Source organism: Squalius cephalus, assembly GCF_949319135.1.
Source record: "Squalius cephalus genome assembly, chromosome: 19".
NCBI lineage: Eukaryota > Metazoa > Chordata > Actinopteri > Cypriniformes > Leuciscidae > Squalius > Squalius cephalus.
The window spans coordinates 19,345,000-19,364,110 of record NC_137140.1 but is presented as its reverse complement, the minus strand read 5'-3'; the positions used below and the strand labels follow the sequence as shown (position 1 = coordinate 19,364,110).

The 19,111-nt window shown below is 38.1% G+C and overlaps 2 protein-coding genes across 3 annotated transcripts; both read left to right on the top strand.

Moving 5' to 3' along the window:
- The first annotated feature begins 71 nt into the window (after nt 1-71).
- mgrn1a (mahogunin, ring finger 1a) lies at nt 72-13,436 on the top strand. Of its 2 annotated transcripts, XM_079851349.1 has the most exons (17): nt 72-490; nt 792-910; nt 999-1,087; nt 1,204-1,350; nt 2,162-2,279; nt 2,442-2,508; nt 2,601-2,644; nt 4,064-4,111; nt 4,437-4,505; nt 4,652-4,811; nt 5,509-5,621; nt 6,404-6,615; nt 6,705-6,819; nt 7,380-7,425; nt 7,640-7,756; nt 11,624-11,666; nt 12,621-13,436. In XM_079851349.1, exons 1-16 carry the CDS (start codon nt 403-405, stop codon nt 11,659-11,661), a joined length of 1,590 nt encoding a protein of 529 aa, XP_079707475.1. In that variant the 5' UTR covers nt 72-402; the 3' UTR covers nt 11,662-11,666; nt 12,621-13,436. The 2 variants fall into 2 exon arrangements, with proteins under 2 accessions (XP_079707475.1, XP_079707474.1); XM_079851348.1 differs by lacking the exon at nt 11,624-11,666.
- A 900-nt stretch (nt 13,437-14,336) lies between these two features.
- On the top strand, nt 14,337-18,138 carry foxj1b (forkhead box J1b). The gene is made up of 3 exons (XM_079852134.1): nt 14,337-14,613; nt 14,751-15,342; nt 17,275-18,138. Exons 2-3 carry the CDS (start codon nt 14,791-14,793, stop codon nt 18,073-18,075), a joined length of 1,353 nt encoding a protein of 450 aa, XP_079708260.1. The 5' UTR covers nt 14,337-14,613; nt 14,751-14,790; the 3' UTR covers nt 18,076-18,138.
- Nucleotides 18,139-19,111: the final 973 nt, after the last annotated feature.

Below are 19,111 nucleotides of genomic sequence, written 5' to 3'. Positions count from 1 at the left end.
CATATCTGAGCTGAGACCAGGCTGAGACTACGATGGACGGCAGACAGGTACAACATATCCCAATATCCTTTGCTCTCGGGAAAATCCCATCTCGCGAGAATATGGGTTCTTCAGACAGTTTTTTCCTATAGTCTTGTTTTTGTTTTTATTTTGTTCACCGTTGAAACGTCGATAATTTGACGTCTACTTGCGAGTTAACAGATTTTACATTAAGTCAGTCTGATTTATCAGAAGAGCTATAACGTAATACGGAAGTTGATATCTTTTGTTCGCAGCTCTTTTTATCGCCAGAGATGGGAATGTTTCCATAGCGGAGGGAGCAAACGGTTTCCAGCTAACTGTCCAAAATAAACCTTATTTTATCTTCATATAGCAGTCTTCAACAGCCATTTACACTTAAACATGGGTTCAATACTGAGTCGAAGGATTGCTGGAGTTGAAGACATCGATATTCAAGCCAACTCAGCGTACAGATATCCCCCAAAATCAGGTAAAATGTCACTTAAGTAAAATGTTAACAAACGTTAGCTTCATTACAAAGTGTATATGGTTTGTATCTTACTATTCTTGTTGTCACTCATAGACCGTTACCATCTTTATGTTTGTTACATTTTGTACTTTTACATTTATTTTCTGTATGTCTCATGTTTTCTGCTTTTGAAATATACTTTGGCAGTGTTTGACTATTATCTAATGTGTGTAGAGAAAATATACTAATTTAATTGAATGTCAACTCTTTCTAGTGGCCACATCCATCCTAGATAATAATCTCCTTAATGTCTTTATTGCAGGAAATTATTTCACCAGTCATTTTTTCATGGGTGGAGAAAAGTTTGACACACCCCATCCAGAGGGATATCTTTTTGGGGAAAATATGGATTTGAATTTCCTTGGCAACAGACCTGTGCAGGTGACCAAATGAAACCTCCGCCTCAAACCTTTCAAGAGTCTGACACTTTGTCATCCTCACACATGAGTTTTTGTCCTATTTTCCACAGTTTCCCTATGTGACTCCAGCACCACATGAGCCTGTCAAGACGCTAAGGAGTTTGGTGAACATCAGGAAGGATTCTTTACGTCTTGTCAGGTTTATTGTGAATATAGTCATGGCTTGAAGGGGTTGTTGGTGACATCACAATGTAGAGTATTTACTGAAATAAGAGAGCCGTGACAACAAACTTAATTGCTTTTCTAATTTTGCAGGTATAAGGATGATTCTGACAGCACACCAGAGGACACAGGCGACCCCAAGGTCCTTTACAGTGTTGAATTCTGCTTTGATACTGATGCCAGAGTGGCTATTACATTATACTGTCAAGCCTTTGAGGAGTTTGCCAATGGGATGGCAATGTAAGTTTCCATTGTGTAAAGTTTCTGCAGAATGATGCTAAATCAGCGAGTCTGTTGTGCTCACTTTTGTAGCTAAGTGAATTTCTTACAGGGAAAAAAAATTAGATGATATGTAGAAACTTGAGTGTCTTGTGATTGATAGCCTCAGTTGCTTTAAAGTCCCATTTAAGCCATTTGATCCCAAAGAAACATTGCCTAACCCATTGGCATCTAGACAGCAGCTTTCTTGAAAACAGTGGCACTTGGTCTAAATTCAAAATCGTTTGACCAATCTTTTTCTCCTTGGTCTAAATACAAAAGATTAACCCATACACTGTTAACACCTTTGGCCAAAAATGACCAGCCTTTTAAAAATTGCTTTTAAGTCACTCATTATGCTATATTATCACCAAATATTGCATTCAATGTTTTTGTCAACTTATTTTCTTTCAGTAAGAACATGTTTTGTATTTATTTTTGTAACTGATTGATTGCAGGCTTCATTGATATGAGGATAAAGTTAATCTCTGTGGAAAAAAAAGCCTGTAACACTCAAAATTGTTGCTCAAAATTGTGCAAAAAAAAAGTACAAAAATTATCCAAACATTTTGGGAAGTAGTTATACCCTGTGTGAGCGAAGTCAATACGTTTTAATCCAATGCCATAACATTAACATTCTCGGAAAAAAAAAAATCATCTCTGGGTCTCTCATCTCTGAAAACAACATAAGTTTACATTGGTCACCATGTTTGAAATGTACATTACTAGTACCTGATACCCTCAGTTATGCTCAGACTTGTTGGTGATAATCACTACAATTTTCTTTTTAAAGATACAGCCCCAAGAGCCCTTCAATGGTGTCTGAGACGGTCCATTATAAGAGAGGGATTAATCAGCAATTTTGTCTGCCATCCTTCAAGATTGATTTCACCAAATGGAAGCCTGAAGAGGTGATTGTTTTTGTAGAGACTCATTTGCATCAGTACCATCTCATCAAGGCCTTTCTGCTGTATTGATTTTAAAAGAACTATGTTTAAAAAACAAAAAAAACAATTGTGAATAGTTAGGTGTGTCATGAATTTTTAGAATTAAACATTCATATTTATCTGTAGCTGAACTTTGATCTGGACAAAGGCGTTTTCCCTTTGGTGATCCAAGCAATAGTGGATGATGGAGATGGTTGGTGAAAAATGTTGCTCATAAAATAAAATCAGTTATAATTATGTAATATCATTACTCACTGTTGTCTCTCATTTTATTTTCTGTTACAGATGTTACCGGGCATGCACATGTTCTTTTGGCAGCTTTTGAAAGGGTGTGTATTTCTTGGGATTTGTTTTCTGCTCAAGAATGTCAGCTGGTCTGAAAGCTCGCAAGCATTCGGTCATGTTTTATAATATTGAGTAAGTCATTAACCAGGCAGACTTTTATGGAGTCAGTTTGAGATTCATGAATCTCAACCCTGGACTCATGGAATTTTAAAATTGTGATTCTTCTTTAGGCCTGGAAAAAGTCATGTAAATGTATAAAATCTTGAAAGTCATGGTCAAAAGTTAATTGATCAAAAGGAGTTGTGGAACCCTGGAAAATGCTTTGTAGCCAATGTACAAAATAAAAGTAGACTGAATCAACATCATTTATTTAGATTTATTGCATAGAACAAAAGTTCCCATAGTACATCAGACAAAGTTTCAGACGTTTTTATTAACACGGCATAGTCAGACTAAAATATGAAGAGCTGTTTAAAAGTAGTGCATTAATCTGTCTTCACAGATTTAAAGGGTTAGTTCACCCAAAAATGAAAATTCTGACATTAATGACTCACCCTCATGTCGTTTCAAGCCCGTAAGACTTTCGTTCATCTTCAGAACACAGTTTAAGATATTTTAGATTTAGTCCGAGAGCTTTCTGTCCCTCCATTGAAAATGTATGTACGGTATACTGGCCTCGAGTCTTTTCATGTACTATAACTGCGCAGCGCATCTGTGTTGTACGTCACATGTAGCCTCACTATTGGCCGACGCTGGTCATGTGTGTGATGCATGTGATGTACAACCCAGATGCGCTACGCAGTTATACTACGTGAACTAACTCGAGGCCCAGAGAGAAGGAAATGAATAGTGGAATAAAGTTGTTATTTTTGTTTGTTTTTGCGCACAAAAAGTATTCTCGTCGCTTTATAAACTTAAGATTGAGCCACTGTAGTCACTTGGACTACTTTGATGATGTCTGTATTACCTTTTCTGGACATGGACAGTATACCGTACGTACATTTTCAATGGAGGGACAGAAAGCTCTCGGACTAAATCTAAAATATCTTAAACTGTGTTCCGAAGATGAACGGAGGTCTTACGGGCTTGGAACGACATGAGGGTGAGTCATTAATGACAGAATTTTCATTTTTGGGTGAACTATCCCTTTAAGAACTATTAACTTCATTCGAAGAGATTTGATTCAACTTTGCTTAATTTTAATCACTTTTCTGATGTAAATATGATGTTAAATGTTGTCTAAGGTGAAAAACATTATTTTTCCGAACAATACTAATATTATTAATGGAAATATGCACAGATTTCTTAATTAGCCATCTCCCAATAAGATAAGATAAAAGATTAATTTTGATCTCTCACTCTCTTGGTGCACAACTTTTTTTTTTTTCTTCTTTTTTTTTTCTTGCCAGCTTGTTCTGTTGTTTTTATTATACTAATACTAATATGTATTCCCTCATTTACAGCATGTTGATGGCAGTTTCTCAGTGAAGCCTTTGAAACAGAAGCAAATCGTAAGTATTTTGGCAGCTCATATTTCTAATTATTAAATGTAAGGGTGTGATATTTGTGCCTTGTAGCTACAGAACAATCTCACTTTCCAATATGTCTGTGTTTGTGGCTGTATGATTGTGTTTTTTAATTGGATCCCTCATTAAGCAGACAGATTGAAAGCTTGAATTCATTTACTCATTTATTCTTATCCACGCCACATATGTGGAAGCAGTAATCAGGCCATGTCACTTCATGAAAAAGATAATGATCATTTTGATCGGTGATGTGGTGTTTCCCCAGCCAGTAATCTGCATTTCACTTGCGTATCACATGCTCATCTTTTAGGTGGACCGTGTGAGCTATCTGCTGCAGGAGATTTACGGCATTGAAAACCGGAACAATCTGGAGACAAAGGTAAATCATGTCACTACGCCAGAGAATTTAGGGCAAATGAGATGATGTGCCTGACTGGTTCCTGGTAATACAATATCCATCCTGCCATTTCCTGTGTCTGATTTCATGTACTATTTTACTATGTTTTCTTTGTCTCCTCTCTTCAGTCCACAGAGGATGAGAACAGTGACAACAGCAGTGAGTGTGTGGTTTGTTTATCAGACCTGCGTGACACACTGATTCTCCCTTGCAGGCACCTGTGTCTGTGCAATGCCTGTGCTGACACACTGCGTTACCAGGCCAACAACTGCCCTATCTGCAGACTGCGTAAGTGCTCATTAATCAATGCCTGAGCTTCCTTTATTGTTCCCCCATTATTATTCAGATTTGTTCCACTAAATGAGTCGAACCTTTAAAGTGGGTATGGCCATAAAGATAAAAGGCTGAGTGATTATTTTTTTAATCTGATATGGACTGATTTACCATTGTGCCTTTATTCCCCTTTTCATTGTTCTTTTTAGAAATGAATAGTCAGTCCCTTGCCTAGTGCATCATTGATCTCGCATGCAGTGCAGATCATGTGACCGTTGAAGAACGGTGCCATCTGCTGGGGTTGTCATGTAATAATGATTATTAGGTTTAGTATTATGGGGCTTTTCTTATGTGAAGTTATAGAGTGAGGAAAAGTTAAAAATAACACCTATTCTTGCTATATAATTTAAGCAGAAACATGCTAATAAGAAACTATATATAACAGGACTGCTGTGACTTGGTCAAGCGTTTGTTTACTTGTGTAAAGAATGTTGCTGCTCTATAGAACTTCTGCACTGAGAGAATGTGCACTGATTTTGCTTTAACAGTTAGACCAGCTGTGCAAATATTTACCCCCTTTTTGTAGCCAAATGAATCCGGTAACACTTAAGCATGTCTATGTGAAGATGCAGCACCTGTGTTTGTTTATGCACACTGCATTTGTGTCCTTTTTCCCCCCACATGACCTTCCTTTCTGCTGTCACTGCCCCAGCATTCAGAGCCCTGCTCCAGATCCGAGCCGTGAGGAAGAAAACAGCCGCCGCTCTTTCCCCGGTTTCCTTTAGCCCAGTGCTGTCCCAAAGCTCTGACCATACTGAGCATTCGGTAAAATTCACAATCATATTTCATCCTGTACTCAAATTATTAATACTTGATGGATCCATTTTAACTGCGTTGCTACAGAAGTATTGATTTTGTCCAGTGGAATTTCAGGTGTTTTAGGTTTCAGTGGCACATAAACCAGTATATTGGACAAATTTGGTTTCCCTTTTTTGGCATATGCCGACACTTAAACCACCGTTCAAATGTTTGGGGTCGGTAAGATTTTTTAAAATGTTTTTTTAAAAGAAGTCTCTTATGCTCACCAGGTCTGCATTTATTTGATCAGAAATACAGGAAAAACAGTTATATTGTGAAATGTTATTATAATTTGTTTTAATATATTTTTAAAATGTAATTTATTACTGATGGCAACGCAGAATTTTCAGCATAATCACTCCAGTCTTCAGTCACATGATCCTTCAGAAATCATTCTAATATGCTGATTTGCTGCTCAAAAACACTTATCAGTGCTGAAAACATTTGTGCTGCTTAATGTTTTTGTGCTTTTTCAGGATTCTTTGATTAATAGAAAGTACAACAGTATTAATCTGAAATAAAAATAAAATAAAATTGTCTTTACTGTCACTATTGATCAACTTATTTAATGTACAATTTATATAATAAAAGTATTCATTTCTGAAATAAAATAAAAACTTACTGACCCCAAGCTGGTAGGTGAGGTGTATGTTGCCAGACAAACTTCACTCTTAAAAAAATAAAAGCACTAAATCGTTTTAATTATGTATGGAAATAAGTCTGAAGTTTACTTTCTTATTGAATCTCAGAATGCCGACAACATCCCTCCCGGCTATGAGCCCATCTCCCTGCTTGAAGCCCTGAATGGGGTGCAACCCATGTCCCCTTCCATCCCATCAGCACCTCTCTATGAGGAGATCCAATTTTCGGGGGAGATGGGAGATCCCCTCAACCTGACTGGGCGGCAGCAAAACGCAGATCCCGCATCAATGAAGGGCAAAGGTAGCAAGTCACCAGACGGGTAAGTCACTATTGTGAAAATAGTCTCTGAAAATGCTCAAGTAATGTTTTTTTTTCTTTCTAGTGATACTGTATGTGTGATGTTTCCAGGTCTACACGTTCTCCCTCATCCCCCATACAGGAGGAGGAAGATGAGGAGAGAATGTCAGAACTCTCTGATACCCAGCCTCAGTCTGTTCTGCCTTGCAGTCTCAGTCCCACTGAGGTCAGACACTGATGCCCTCTGACAAGCCAGTAAATGGTAACACTTTATTTTAAGGTGACGTACAGTAGTTACACGTTACATGAACTAACGCATAGTAAGCAACTAACCCTAAACCAAGCCCTAACCCTACAGTAAGTACATGTAGTTAATTAATATTACTCAGTGCTTTGTGATTACACTATAACAACGTCACCTTAAAATAAAGTGTAAGCCATTGAGCTAATGGCTTTTATTCAATAGGAATGGCAAGGAGGAACTACTATATTTTACGAACATAGTTTTCATACTCTTGGTATTAAAATGACCTATCTGAGGGTCTGTGACATAAACACTGTACAATGGTTTCTTTAAAAATTTATTTCCTGTAAACATTTGTTGCGTATGTGTGTGACTTCAATGAGCTGATCATGGAATGCTGATCATGGATTAGTTTTGCATAGATCTGTTGGTTTTATTTAACTGGTGACATCTGACTGATAAAAAAATGCAAACTAGTGTTGTGTTAGTATATCATTTCCCATAACCTATACAAACCGCTCATTTATTTTATTTCCTAAAAGGCCACAGGAGAGGGTGTGGCCACCAATCCTGGTTTCCCAAATTCAGGTAAGCAAACTCGATGTGCAAATCTGTATTAAAATAAAGCATTTCACGTCAGTACTGCAAGCCCTCAAATAACATGGGCAACGGTAATGCGGCAATACAAATAAAATATACTATATAATATATACTGTATGATATATAATATGAACATTCTGACTGAGGCTTGTCAGGCTTTGGTGTTGGAGAAGAAACCATGTTAATCATGTCATGTTTGCAGGTTCAGACAGCAGATCACTGGGGGTGTCTGTGAGTGAAATTCTACAGGACTGCCACAGTGAGCGCAGCAGCCTGAGCCGGACAGAAAGTGACCCCTCAGCAGATCTGGCCCTGCCTGGTGAGCCACTAACACACACTCCGTACTCCACAATCCTCATTGACAACTCTGATTTAGTCTGCCAAAACTCATATTATAGGAATAGTTCCTTGAGTCTACTTTCATGCTCTGATAAACACTTGTAGTGTTGACTTTGAGAAAATGCAAAAGAGCAAAGTTGGAGAAGCAGGTTTTTTTAGCATGTTTGGCAGAACTAATGCTGTGCTGTGTGAACCTTCTCTATTATTGCTGCTGCTTTGCCCAGCAATTTTTACCCAGTAAAGCATCTCTTGAAATGCATTTTTACTGTTCTCTTACAGTATCTACTTGCCTTCTACACACTAGCAATTTCTCAAGTGAATTACTTAAAGTTCCCCTGTAGTCAATAACTTTATCCCTTAAAACGCATCTATAATCACCAAAATGACATATTTAAAAGTTTTTTTCCTGTAAAAAAAAAATAAATCACACAAACCATGTTCCCATTCGTACCTCAGAGTCAGACAGCTGCCTTCTAACCATCAGCATCGTAGAAAAGCTTTGAACATCATAGAACGTCAGTAGAGAAAGGCATATAGTTCATCATATTATCATAATAAACATCATGTACATAATTCACCTGCTATATTGCTTAATCTACCCGATTTTGTCATATTAACAGATAAATATACCGGAAATAATTATTTGATCCCCTGCTGATTTTGTAAGTTCGCCCACTTTCAAAGAAATGAAGGGTCTATAATTTTTATGCTAGGTTTATTTTAATGGATAGAGACAGAATATCAACCAAAAAATCCAGAAAAAACACATTATATAAAGGTTATAAATTGATTTGAATTTCAGTGAGTGAAATAAGTATTTGATCCCCAAGCAAAACATGCCTTAGTACTTTACAGATACTCTCTAAATCCTTAAGGTTTCTTGGCTGTCGCTTTGCAACTCAAAGTTTCGGCTCCCTCCACAGATTTTCTATAGGATTAAGGTCTGGAGACTGGCTAAGCCACTCCATGACCTTAATGTGCTTCTTCTTGAGCCACTCCTTTGTTGTCTTGGTGGTATGTTCTGGGTCATTGTCATGCTGGATGCCACGAACCATCTTTAGTGTTCTGGCTGAAGGAAGGAGGTTCTCGTACCGTAAAAAAAAAAAAAAGATTTTACGGTACATGGCCCTGTCCATCAGCCCCTCGATACAGTGAAGTCTTCCTGTACCCTTAGCAGAGAACAGCCCAAAAGCATAATGTTTCCACCTCCGTGCTTGACTGTAGGGATGGTGTTCTTGGGGTCATAGTCAGCATTTCTGTTCTTGGGGTCATAGTCAGCATTTCTCTTCCTCCAAACATGACGAGTTGAGTTGATACCAAAGAGCTTGATTTTGGTCTCTGACCACAGCAATTTCTCCCAAGCCTTCTCTGAATCATTAGATGTTCATTGGCAAACGTCAGACGGGCTTGTACATGTGCAGGGGGACCAGCATTAACAAGCTCTTCCTGTGTAGTTCTGGGCTGATCCCTCACCTTTCTCATGATCATCCTTACCTCGTGAGGTGAGATCTTGCATGGAGCTACAGACGCTACAAGGGCGATTGATTTTTCATTTAGTATTTCTTCCATTTCTGAATAATCACACCAACAAGTCTCCTTCTCTCCAAGCTTCTTGCTCATGGTCGTATTAGCCCATTCGAGCCTTGTGAAGATCTACAATCTGGTCCCTGATGTTTGACAGCTCTTTGGTGTTGAACATGGTGGTGGAGAGGTTGGAATGGAAGATACAGATTCTGTGGACAGGTGTCCACTGACATTAGGAGTACTTTCTAAAAGTGACAGGACTAATCTGTGTTTCACGTGGGCACATAACCAATCTGTGGGAGGCAGAATTCTTGCTGGTTGCTTGGGGATCATTATTTCACTCGATCAAATGCTAATCAATTTACAACCTTTATATAATGTGTTTTTCTAGATTTTTTGGTTGATTATTCTGTTTCCATCTGTTAAAATAAACCTACCATAAAAATGATAGACCCTTCATTTCTTTGTAAGTGGGCGAGCTTACAAAATCAGCAGGGGATCAAATAATTATTTCCCCCACTGTAGATCACTGCAGTTTTAAAGAGAAAATACTCTGCAGTGATGTTTGTTGACTTATGAATTTGCACATGGTTTGTCTTAAAGCAAATTAAAAACACCACATAGACGTATAAAAAACATTAAAAACTTTTCGCCACAGGGGGATTTTAAGATGTACTCAATAGGGTTGTAAATATTTCCTCTGACTGTTTGTGATTCTTGATGTAAAATCATGAAATCTGAAATGTTATCAGTTCTAATAGGTCATTTTAATTTAAAATAAATGGTTTAAAAATATGTTTCATACACAAATGTAACTGGAGGGGTAATTAACCACATAATGGAATAATATTTGAAACAGAACGCAGTGTTTGCATTTTCAATAAGAATGAATCATTTTTGTTTATTATTTTAGTATTTGAATTTAATTGTAGTTATTTAAACCACATTAAGTTAATAAATGCTTTGAAATTTTCTTCTTAAAGGGTTAGTTCACCCAAAAATAAAAATTCTGTCAGTAATTTCTCACTCTCATGTTGTTCCAACCCCGTAAGACTTTCGTTTATCTTCAGAACACAAATTAAGATATTTTTGATTAAATCTGAGAGCTGGCTCACTTCTTCATAGGCTATGTAATTTCATTCTGCCGGCCCAGAAAAGTTAGTTAAGACATCGTTAAAATAGTCCAAGCGACTACAGTGGCTCAAGCTTAAGTTTATCAAGCGACGAGAATACTTTTTGTGCGCAAAACCCCCCGAAAATAACAACTTTATTCAACTATTCATTTTCTTCTGTGTGGGCCTCTGACGTGAGTTCACGAGAGCACCACGACGCATGCGCGAGAACTGACAAGATGACGCTCACGATCATTTGATGGGAAAGTGTGAAAGGTAAGCCATTCTTTGGCACTTTTATGTTTTCTCGTCGGTTTCTCACGATTCGGACATCCAGGAAATGCACACTTTAGAACCTTTGTAAACACTACATCGAGATCCATCTGTGTCATCTTGTCAGTTCTCACGCATGCGTCGTGGCGCTCTCGTGAACTCACATCAGAGGCCCACACAGAAGAAAATAAATAGTTGAATAAAGTTATTTTCGGGGGGTTTTGCGCACAAAAAGTATTCTCGTCGCTTGATAAACTTAAGCTTGAGCCACTGTAGTCACTTGGACTATTTTAACGATGTCTTTACTAACATGCAATTACCTAGCAGCCCATGAAGAAGTGAGCCAGCTCTCAGATTTCATCAAAAATATCTTAATTTGTGTTGCGAAGATGAACGAAAGTCTTACGGGGTTGGAACAACATGAGGGTGAGTAATTACTGACAGAATTTTCATTTTTGGGTGAACTAACCCTTTAAGGCATCACTTTTCATGATACCCCTAGTAATTTTACATGTAATGAAGAAGAATATCTCTGGTGCTATGGAAGTCCATTTTTACCACATAAGGAAAAAGCAGCTTTAGTAAAATATCTAAATCATGAAATACTAAGTCATCATTATGAGAAGGTAAAATTAAGTTATGAAATAATGGAAATTATTACTGAAGTTGAAAGGTAAATTGACAGTCAGTTATGACAAAAAAATTGTCACCATTGACTTTTTATATCATTAATTTAGACTTTCTATCTCATAAATCTCACAATTACTTAGTATCTCATAATTTTGATTATGATTTACCAAAGCATGATTTGTTTACCCCTTTATGTGGCATAAACGGGCTTCTGTACTTATACTGTGTGTCTGCATGTCTAATGCTGTGCTGTCTCTTAACTCTCTCTCTTTCTTACTCTAACTCGGCTTTGCTCTTAACACACATAGCGTCTGAGTCATGGTCCACTGCTGTAGAGGAATGTTGACTCTGGTAGGTCATCAATGAATAATTCACTGTTGGTTTCCTTTTTTTTTCTTCTGCCAGTCACTTTGTAAGAGTCAGTTCATAATTTATTCATAAGTCACATTTAGAAAAGTTTGGACACACCTTTCATACTTTACTTTTTCACATTTTAGAATTAATAGTAGACTCAATAAAACCATGGATCTATGTAGACATGGTTTTGTAAGGGTGTGTTTACACTTGCCGTAATTGTTCTGTTATTGCGGTTCATTTGATCCCTGAAAAGGTCTCAGTCCATTTTCAAACAAACTCTAGAGCGGTTCGACTGAAATATGAACAGAACACGGACCAAAGACAGGATGTGATGTCACAAGATGCAACCCTAAAAAAGACAGAATGCTCGAGCACACCTGTTTTTTCTCATCATAGTCACAATGTTGCCCATCACAGTTCAGTACAGGCATCAGTACCGCGTCTCCTCGCTCCAGATCTTCTTGCAGGAAATCCTACCGCTGGTTTGACCTCTTTATGTTTTCGAAGCTCTTCGCGAGTCCTCAGCTGGTAAAAATACCATCATACGTACGCACATTCATTGACACATTTAGCCCAGCACACAGCATTGTCTTGGATGTACGTTAAGTTCTGTTGCAAAATATCATAAAAGCCATTTTATTTTTGTTCGTTTATTTGTTTTGTATCTTAAGGTTCGGTTAGGTTTTCTTTTTTGTTCCGGAGCAAGAGAACCGAACTACAAGTGTGAACACACCCTAAGTGTCCATCTATTAAACACACTTCTACACGATCTGCCCCAACTCATCCCTTTTAAATCCGTTGTAAAGAACTCATTTGTACCGATAAAACTAATTTCAACCATAAGCACTTTTAAAATCAAAAGGTTTTCATGAGAAAAGTAATTGTAATCAAGTGTTTCCAAAAGATTGTCTGCTCATTCTCACGCCTCCTGTCTTCACCCTTCCTCAGGGTCATCAGAGTCCATAGAAAGCCTGAAGAGTCAGAGCACCAGCAGCTCCAGTCAGCCTCTGCTCTGCCTCCCCAGCACCCTCCGCATGGAAGATGAGCGTCTCGCTTCATAAACGCCCCCTGCTGTGCCAGTTTCATCAACCCGCTGTCTCCATCTCCTCTACGCTATTCAATCTGTTCCCAATCCAACACACCAATTCAGACGATTACTTTTTATCACTATCAAAGTCTTATGTTGAAGAGTCCAAGACATTTCTCTGTGAAGTAGAAACATTACACAGGAGTTTAACGCACTAGCTTCTAGAAAACTTTATAAAGAAAAGACGTTTATAGGGCCGTCATATCTTATGCTGTGAGAGTTCAAAACTTTTTGATTTCCTTTAATGGATACCCAGCTTTCTTGAAGTATGCAGCTTCATGGTGTTTTATGACTGTGTACTTGATACGTTTTTATTGTTTTCTGTAATCAGCAAATGAACACTAAGTGCATCAGATTGCAGTCTGATACTGACGCATAGTATGATCAGTTACCCAGTTGAAGTAATCATCTATGTCTGTATCTTATATATTTGTTTTGTGCCTTACAGTACTGTGTTGGCTGTCCCTTCGTCCTCCCGTTGAAACATACAAAGTGGGAAGCTGTAGCACTTTTTGAAGCTTTAATGAGTAGTTTATAGAGGGATCTGCCATCATTTACAGTGACATATCTGATGCTTTTTAGTGAATTCACTGCTGCTTATCTATGTCAGGCACCTTTAAAAGTTATGTATATTTGTATGTAGTCAAATCGTTTTATCATAAAGTGTTGTGCATTAATATGAGTCACTGTGGTTATTTTAAGGTATAAATTATGTGGGTTTTTTTTCATGATCCTGCTGTTCTGGCACAAACCCTAATTCCAATAGCTACATCCAAGAAATATTAAAAATGAAGCATATCTTAATTACTAATTAGGCAGATAGATAGATGGATGGATAAATAGATGAATAGCTAAGCTTAATGTATTGTAGAGACCATGTTTAGCCAGGTGATGGCAGTGTATTCACTATTAGTAATACGCTCGCTCATTTAGTCATACGAAACGTCATTTAGTGTAGTTTCTCCTGTCACCTAAAGTTTTTTAGGTGTATTTATACCCAAATACAGCGCCCAACTTTGTGTAGGCGTGCTGAGAAAACGGTTCTATGATAATGTGGTATGTAAGCTGGACTTTGTGAAGAGAGGGCAGGTCTCAGGCGGGATGAGTGGCGCGCTCCTTTCGTTGCGCGTCACTGTTTTCATCTGTGCGCCTTTCTACTACTCTTGGCGCGCGCGTGTATAATATAACCAACGACTTTTTAACGACTTACCCCTGGCATGGAGAAATGTTAAGAGGAAAATTGAGTTCGCGATAAAACAAACAGATTTAAAAAGAATAAAGGCGATAATAGTGGATATAGAATGCAAAAACAGTTATAAATGTACCAGTTCAGACTGAGGCTACATTTTAATCGAGAGACATTTATCAATTCACAAGGTTTAAAATCACAATGATTTAATAAATGATCACCTGTCAAAAATAAATAAATAATAATAATTCAATAAATGATCACCTGTCACATTTCGCGCGGATCTGTGGTTGAATACACTCCTCGCGCAGGAACAATGACATGTTCAACTCTGGAGGTCTCAGCCAATCAGAGGGCGTCAACATTTAAAGGGCTATTAAGAATCAGGCAAAACGGCGGAGTGCAAAGCCCGCATCTCATTTCTATCGTATTCATTCGCTTACGAGACACTAAATTTGATCCTACATGGCTTTTTCTCAGACAGGATTGAAATGCTGCTTTTCGCAGTAGATATCAGGACATGTACGATTTCGTGGATGCGTTCGTTTATCTGCTGCACTTGTTGCTCTAAGTCTAAGGCAAACAGACGGAATCTAACGGACTGAGAGATAGGCTATCCATTCACCGCTACAGACCGACGAAGTCTACGTGTTTTCATTTCGCAGGTAGGCATTTCATTTGAGGGATTTAATTGGCCTAACCCTGTGGTGGATTATACCGTTATAAAAAATTCACTTTTTGCTGTTACGTTTTTATCAGCCGTTATTTTTGAATTCTCAAGCAACGTGTCTGTGCTTCACAGAAACTGTTTCTTCGAAACACCAAATAAAGTCGCGTCCACTATGCCAGTGTTAATGAGTCCTGAGATGGCGAATAAATTCAAAGAGAGATGGATGATGCTTCATCCGGAGGACCAGGACAATGTCAGCGGCTCTGTTCACTTTGACGACAGTCTCACCAGTCTGCACTGGCTGCAGAACTTCTCCATCCTCAGTGCCAACTTCGAGAGGACTCCCAGCTCCGGCTGCCACCCGCAACACCTCTGCTACCACAAAAACCAGCTGGGGGGCACCGACTCGCCCTCCAGCCCTCCTGCAGGAGATACCGCCGCCACAGGGATGCCACAAACACCTGGGAATCCCACAACGTCCAGCAGCAGTTTGGCGAATTCATACACGCACCAGCAAGCGGGACACTACATAACGGCGCAAACAAATCCTTCGGAGGAGATCGACTATAAAACAAACCGCCACGTGAAGCCACCTTATTCATATGCCACTCTGATTTGCATGGCAATGCAAGCTAGTAACAAAACCAAAATCACCCTGTCAGCCATATACAGCTGGATCACTGAGAATTTCTGCTACTACAGATACGCGGAGCCAAGTTGGCAGGTAATTTCACCGATCGTTCATTTATCTTTGAGAATCACTTGATGTTTTTTCTGCATTGAACTTCAGTATCTTTAGATTTTCACAGGAGAGATAGAAAATTGTCTCTTTTTTTGTGCAACAGGTGCACATCTTACATTCAGGGGGGTGGGGGGGGGGGGGGTACTATTGAAGTCAATGGGGTCCATCAACTCTTTGGTTACTGACATTCTTCAAAATATCTCCCTTTTGTGTTCAGCAGAGGAAAGAAATTCATACAGGTTTGGAACAACTTGAGGCTGAGTAAAGGATGACTGAATTTTCATTTTTGGGTGAACGGTCCCTTTAACGGTCCCATAACGATTATTTTTAGTAGCCTATGAGTGCCATTCTTTGTATTAAAATCTGAAATAATCTTATTCAGACTATTGTTAAATAAGATTTTCAGATTTTAACAGACAACAAATCAGAAAGTAATTTAATAGCTCCTCTTTAAAGAAGTGTTTACTTTTTAAACTTTTTTGGAATCAAACAAAACGGTTCAGAAAGGGAGTCGAATTAATCCACTATAACCGCTCTGACCAATTCATTCAATGTCAAGGTTTTTGATTCACTAAAAAGTAACGACTCATAAGAGTCATTTGTTAGGGAATCAGAATACACTCAGCTCTGTATTTTTCTGATTCTCACTAAAAAGAACAAGCTCACAAAAGTCATTCTTTTGGTAATCGTCCCTCACACGCTGTATGAATCTAATACACCCAAAAGGACCAATTCATAAGAGTCAAGAATCAAATTAACAGTATTAGCTGGTGTCTGTCAACCATAGTCTGTCAATACAGCACTATCAAAACATTAAACCAAATAGCAAATAGCCAGACCTGTGCACTCGTCTGAGATGTGTTAAGGAAGGGTGACTAATGATGAAAGCTGAGAACACTGTACCCAAAAGCATAGGTTTCCTGAGGCCTTCTTCCATAATGAGGGATCCTTAAGGGAGCCACTGATCATGTGAATCTAGGCGTGCTGCATTACTAGAGAGCCTTATTCACAGCATTTCTTCTCCTGTACACACAATATTCCCCTCCCCCCTTTGTCTCTGTCACACACACACAGTGAGCCAATGAAACAGGACACCTCTACCTGTTGCACAATGGGATTTTATAGGAGCCTTTTTTACACGTTGTCTTCTTCTGCCTCTGGAAGTTATTGCATTTATGTTCTACATTCTAATCTAAACCATAATGTTGCTCTACATTCAAACAGCTTAATTTAATTTGCATAAAAATAATGTTTTATAGTGCACATGAAATAATTACCAAAGGATAAAAGCGCGAACTAGGAATAATTATTTATGTCACTTATGTCACGATTCGTTTCAAATCACAATACTGATCTCACAATGCAATATTCTCTCAATACTTTTAACAAAAGAGTTAAAACGGTAGTTCTTCTTTAATTATTACTTCTTAGATATGATAAACAGTTAACAAAAAGCTAATATTTAATTTGGTATTACATCAGGAATGGACTTGAATAAGTTGGTGCTTACTTGGTCCTCCATTTTTGATGTTCCATTACCAAATCTGATGCTAAATTAAATATCTAAAATTAATTTTTGGGTGAACTATGCGCAATAGATATGGTTGCTATCCATGATAAACATCGAGAAAAAAACATGGTTATTATAGTTAAACTGTGGTAACCACAAATTAACCATGGTTTTGCTGATCTTACCATAGTTTAACCATGGTATTTGTGGTAAAACTGTGGTTATACAAATGGTAATCAATTAGCCCAAAAAAAACATGGTTACTACTTTTACTATAATAAAGCCATGATTAATTTTCACAAGGGATTGTTGCAATTCTTTTATTGCGATATATTGTGACATGATGTACTGTTAAACCTATAAATAAATATGAAAAACTTGCTGATTTTTCTCCTTTCTTTCAGAATTCAATCCGCCATAACTTGTCCCTAAACAAGTGCTTCATGAAAGTGCCCAGGCAGAAAGACGAGCCAGGAAAAGGAGGCTTTTGGCAAATCGACCCGCAGTACGCTGACATGTTTGTCAATGGCGTTTTCAAACGGCGGCGAATGCCTGCCACAAACTTCAATACCCAGAGACAGAGCAAAATGTTATCCTCTCCCAGCTCCTCGTACGGCTCTCAGTGCAACCAGACTGGCCAACAAATGGGAATGGGCCACTTCCAAGGACCTGTCCCGGGAAACAAACGCAAGCAAGTCTACTCCAAACGAGGCAGCAAGCTGGCCAGAGTCTCCAAAAGCCCTCTGTTAACCACCGACATCAAAACCTCAGACATACTGAGAGGAGATTTTGACCTGGCGTCTGTTTTCGACGATGTGCTTAGTGGGAATGACAGCACGTTTGAAGATTTGGATATCAACACAGCGCTGAGCTCTCTGGGGTGCGAGATGGAGCTATCTTCACAGAACCAGCACGGGTCTGTTTACAGCAATGAGGACGAGCAGGCTTGTGCTTACCTAGAGGCGAACGGCATGATGGGATGCAACATGGAGGACTTTCACCAACAGCACCAGCAGCAAGTACAGGTCCACCCGCAATATTATGAGGGAATGTTCTCAGATCAGGTTCACCAGCATCAGCAGCACCCCTGGGAGATTAAAGAGGAAGTCCAAGTCATCCCAATTTCCCTGGATCACGGCTATGGGCTTTGTGAGGGATTCTTCTCGGAGATGCAACTCTGGGAAAGAGCAGAGTCATATCTGTGAACATGTCTTTGCTGGTCTGAAGACCTACTGACTTTTGTTTTGCTACATTAGCATAATGAAATACTGAGGATGTGGAAGGTTATATGTAATTGTTTCTTTGTACTTCTTTTGCATTTTTAAGAACCTATTCTGATTCATTTATAATTACCCTTGATCTTTGAAATCTTTTTTTTTTTTTTTTTTTTTTTGGATGATTAAATATTGCTGTGGGACAAATAGTTATTTAGGATAGTGGCATTTTGTTCCTGTATTGATTAATCAATCTAATATATTCATTTTAGTTTACTTGATATTTTAGGCAATGTTATGCTTTATATTAGTCTAACAGAAAATACAAATACATATAAATCACATATTTGTGGGAAAAGGGATGCAACCAGCCAAAGTGCTTCGCAAAATCATTTCCAGAGAGGAAAAAAAGGCACAAGCACTTTGAAACATTAGCTCAGTCTGTTGCCCAGTGACTTAGCCTCATAATTTATTTTCTCTCTTTTATGCTGATATTCTACAAAAGTACAAATTGTCCCACACAAGCTCTTCAATGTTTCAGAATGTAATGTAATTAGTCTAAGATTTACTATGAATTGTGGGTGGCAATCTCACGGGGCAATGACTGTTCTAGAAGTGTACTTGTATCGATTCTTTGAGAAATGGACTAAAACATGCAACATGAAACAAAATATATTCTGTTCTTGAATAAAAAGATCAATCTGTACAACTTTTTTCAGGCTATTGCTATTGATTTTTGTATATTACATGTGATGAGTTATTCATATACAATTAATAATACATGTGCATTGCTTCTTTAGCATTCATGTTTGCATTTTTCAAGTTAGAATAACCATTTCATTAAAGATTCCATATACAAATAAGTTAGTGATCAACAGTATAAAGCCATTTATGAAAACAATAAGCATTCTCTATGTTCAAACCTATTTCCAGTCTACTAATTTATACTTATAATTAAAATTCTACCTTAGTATTGATCTATAAATTGATACATTTTCAGAATTATTTGATAAATATAACTGCTAAA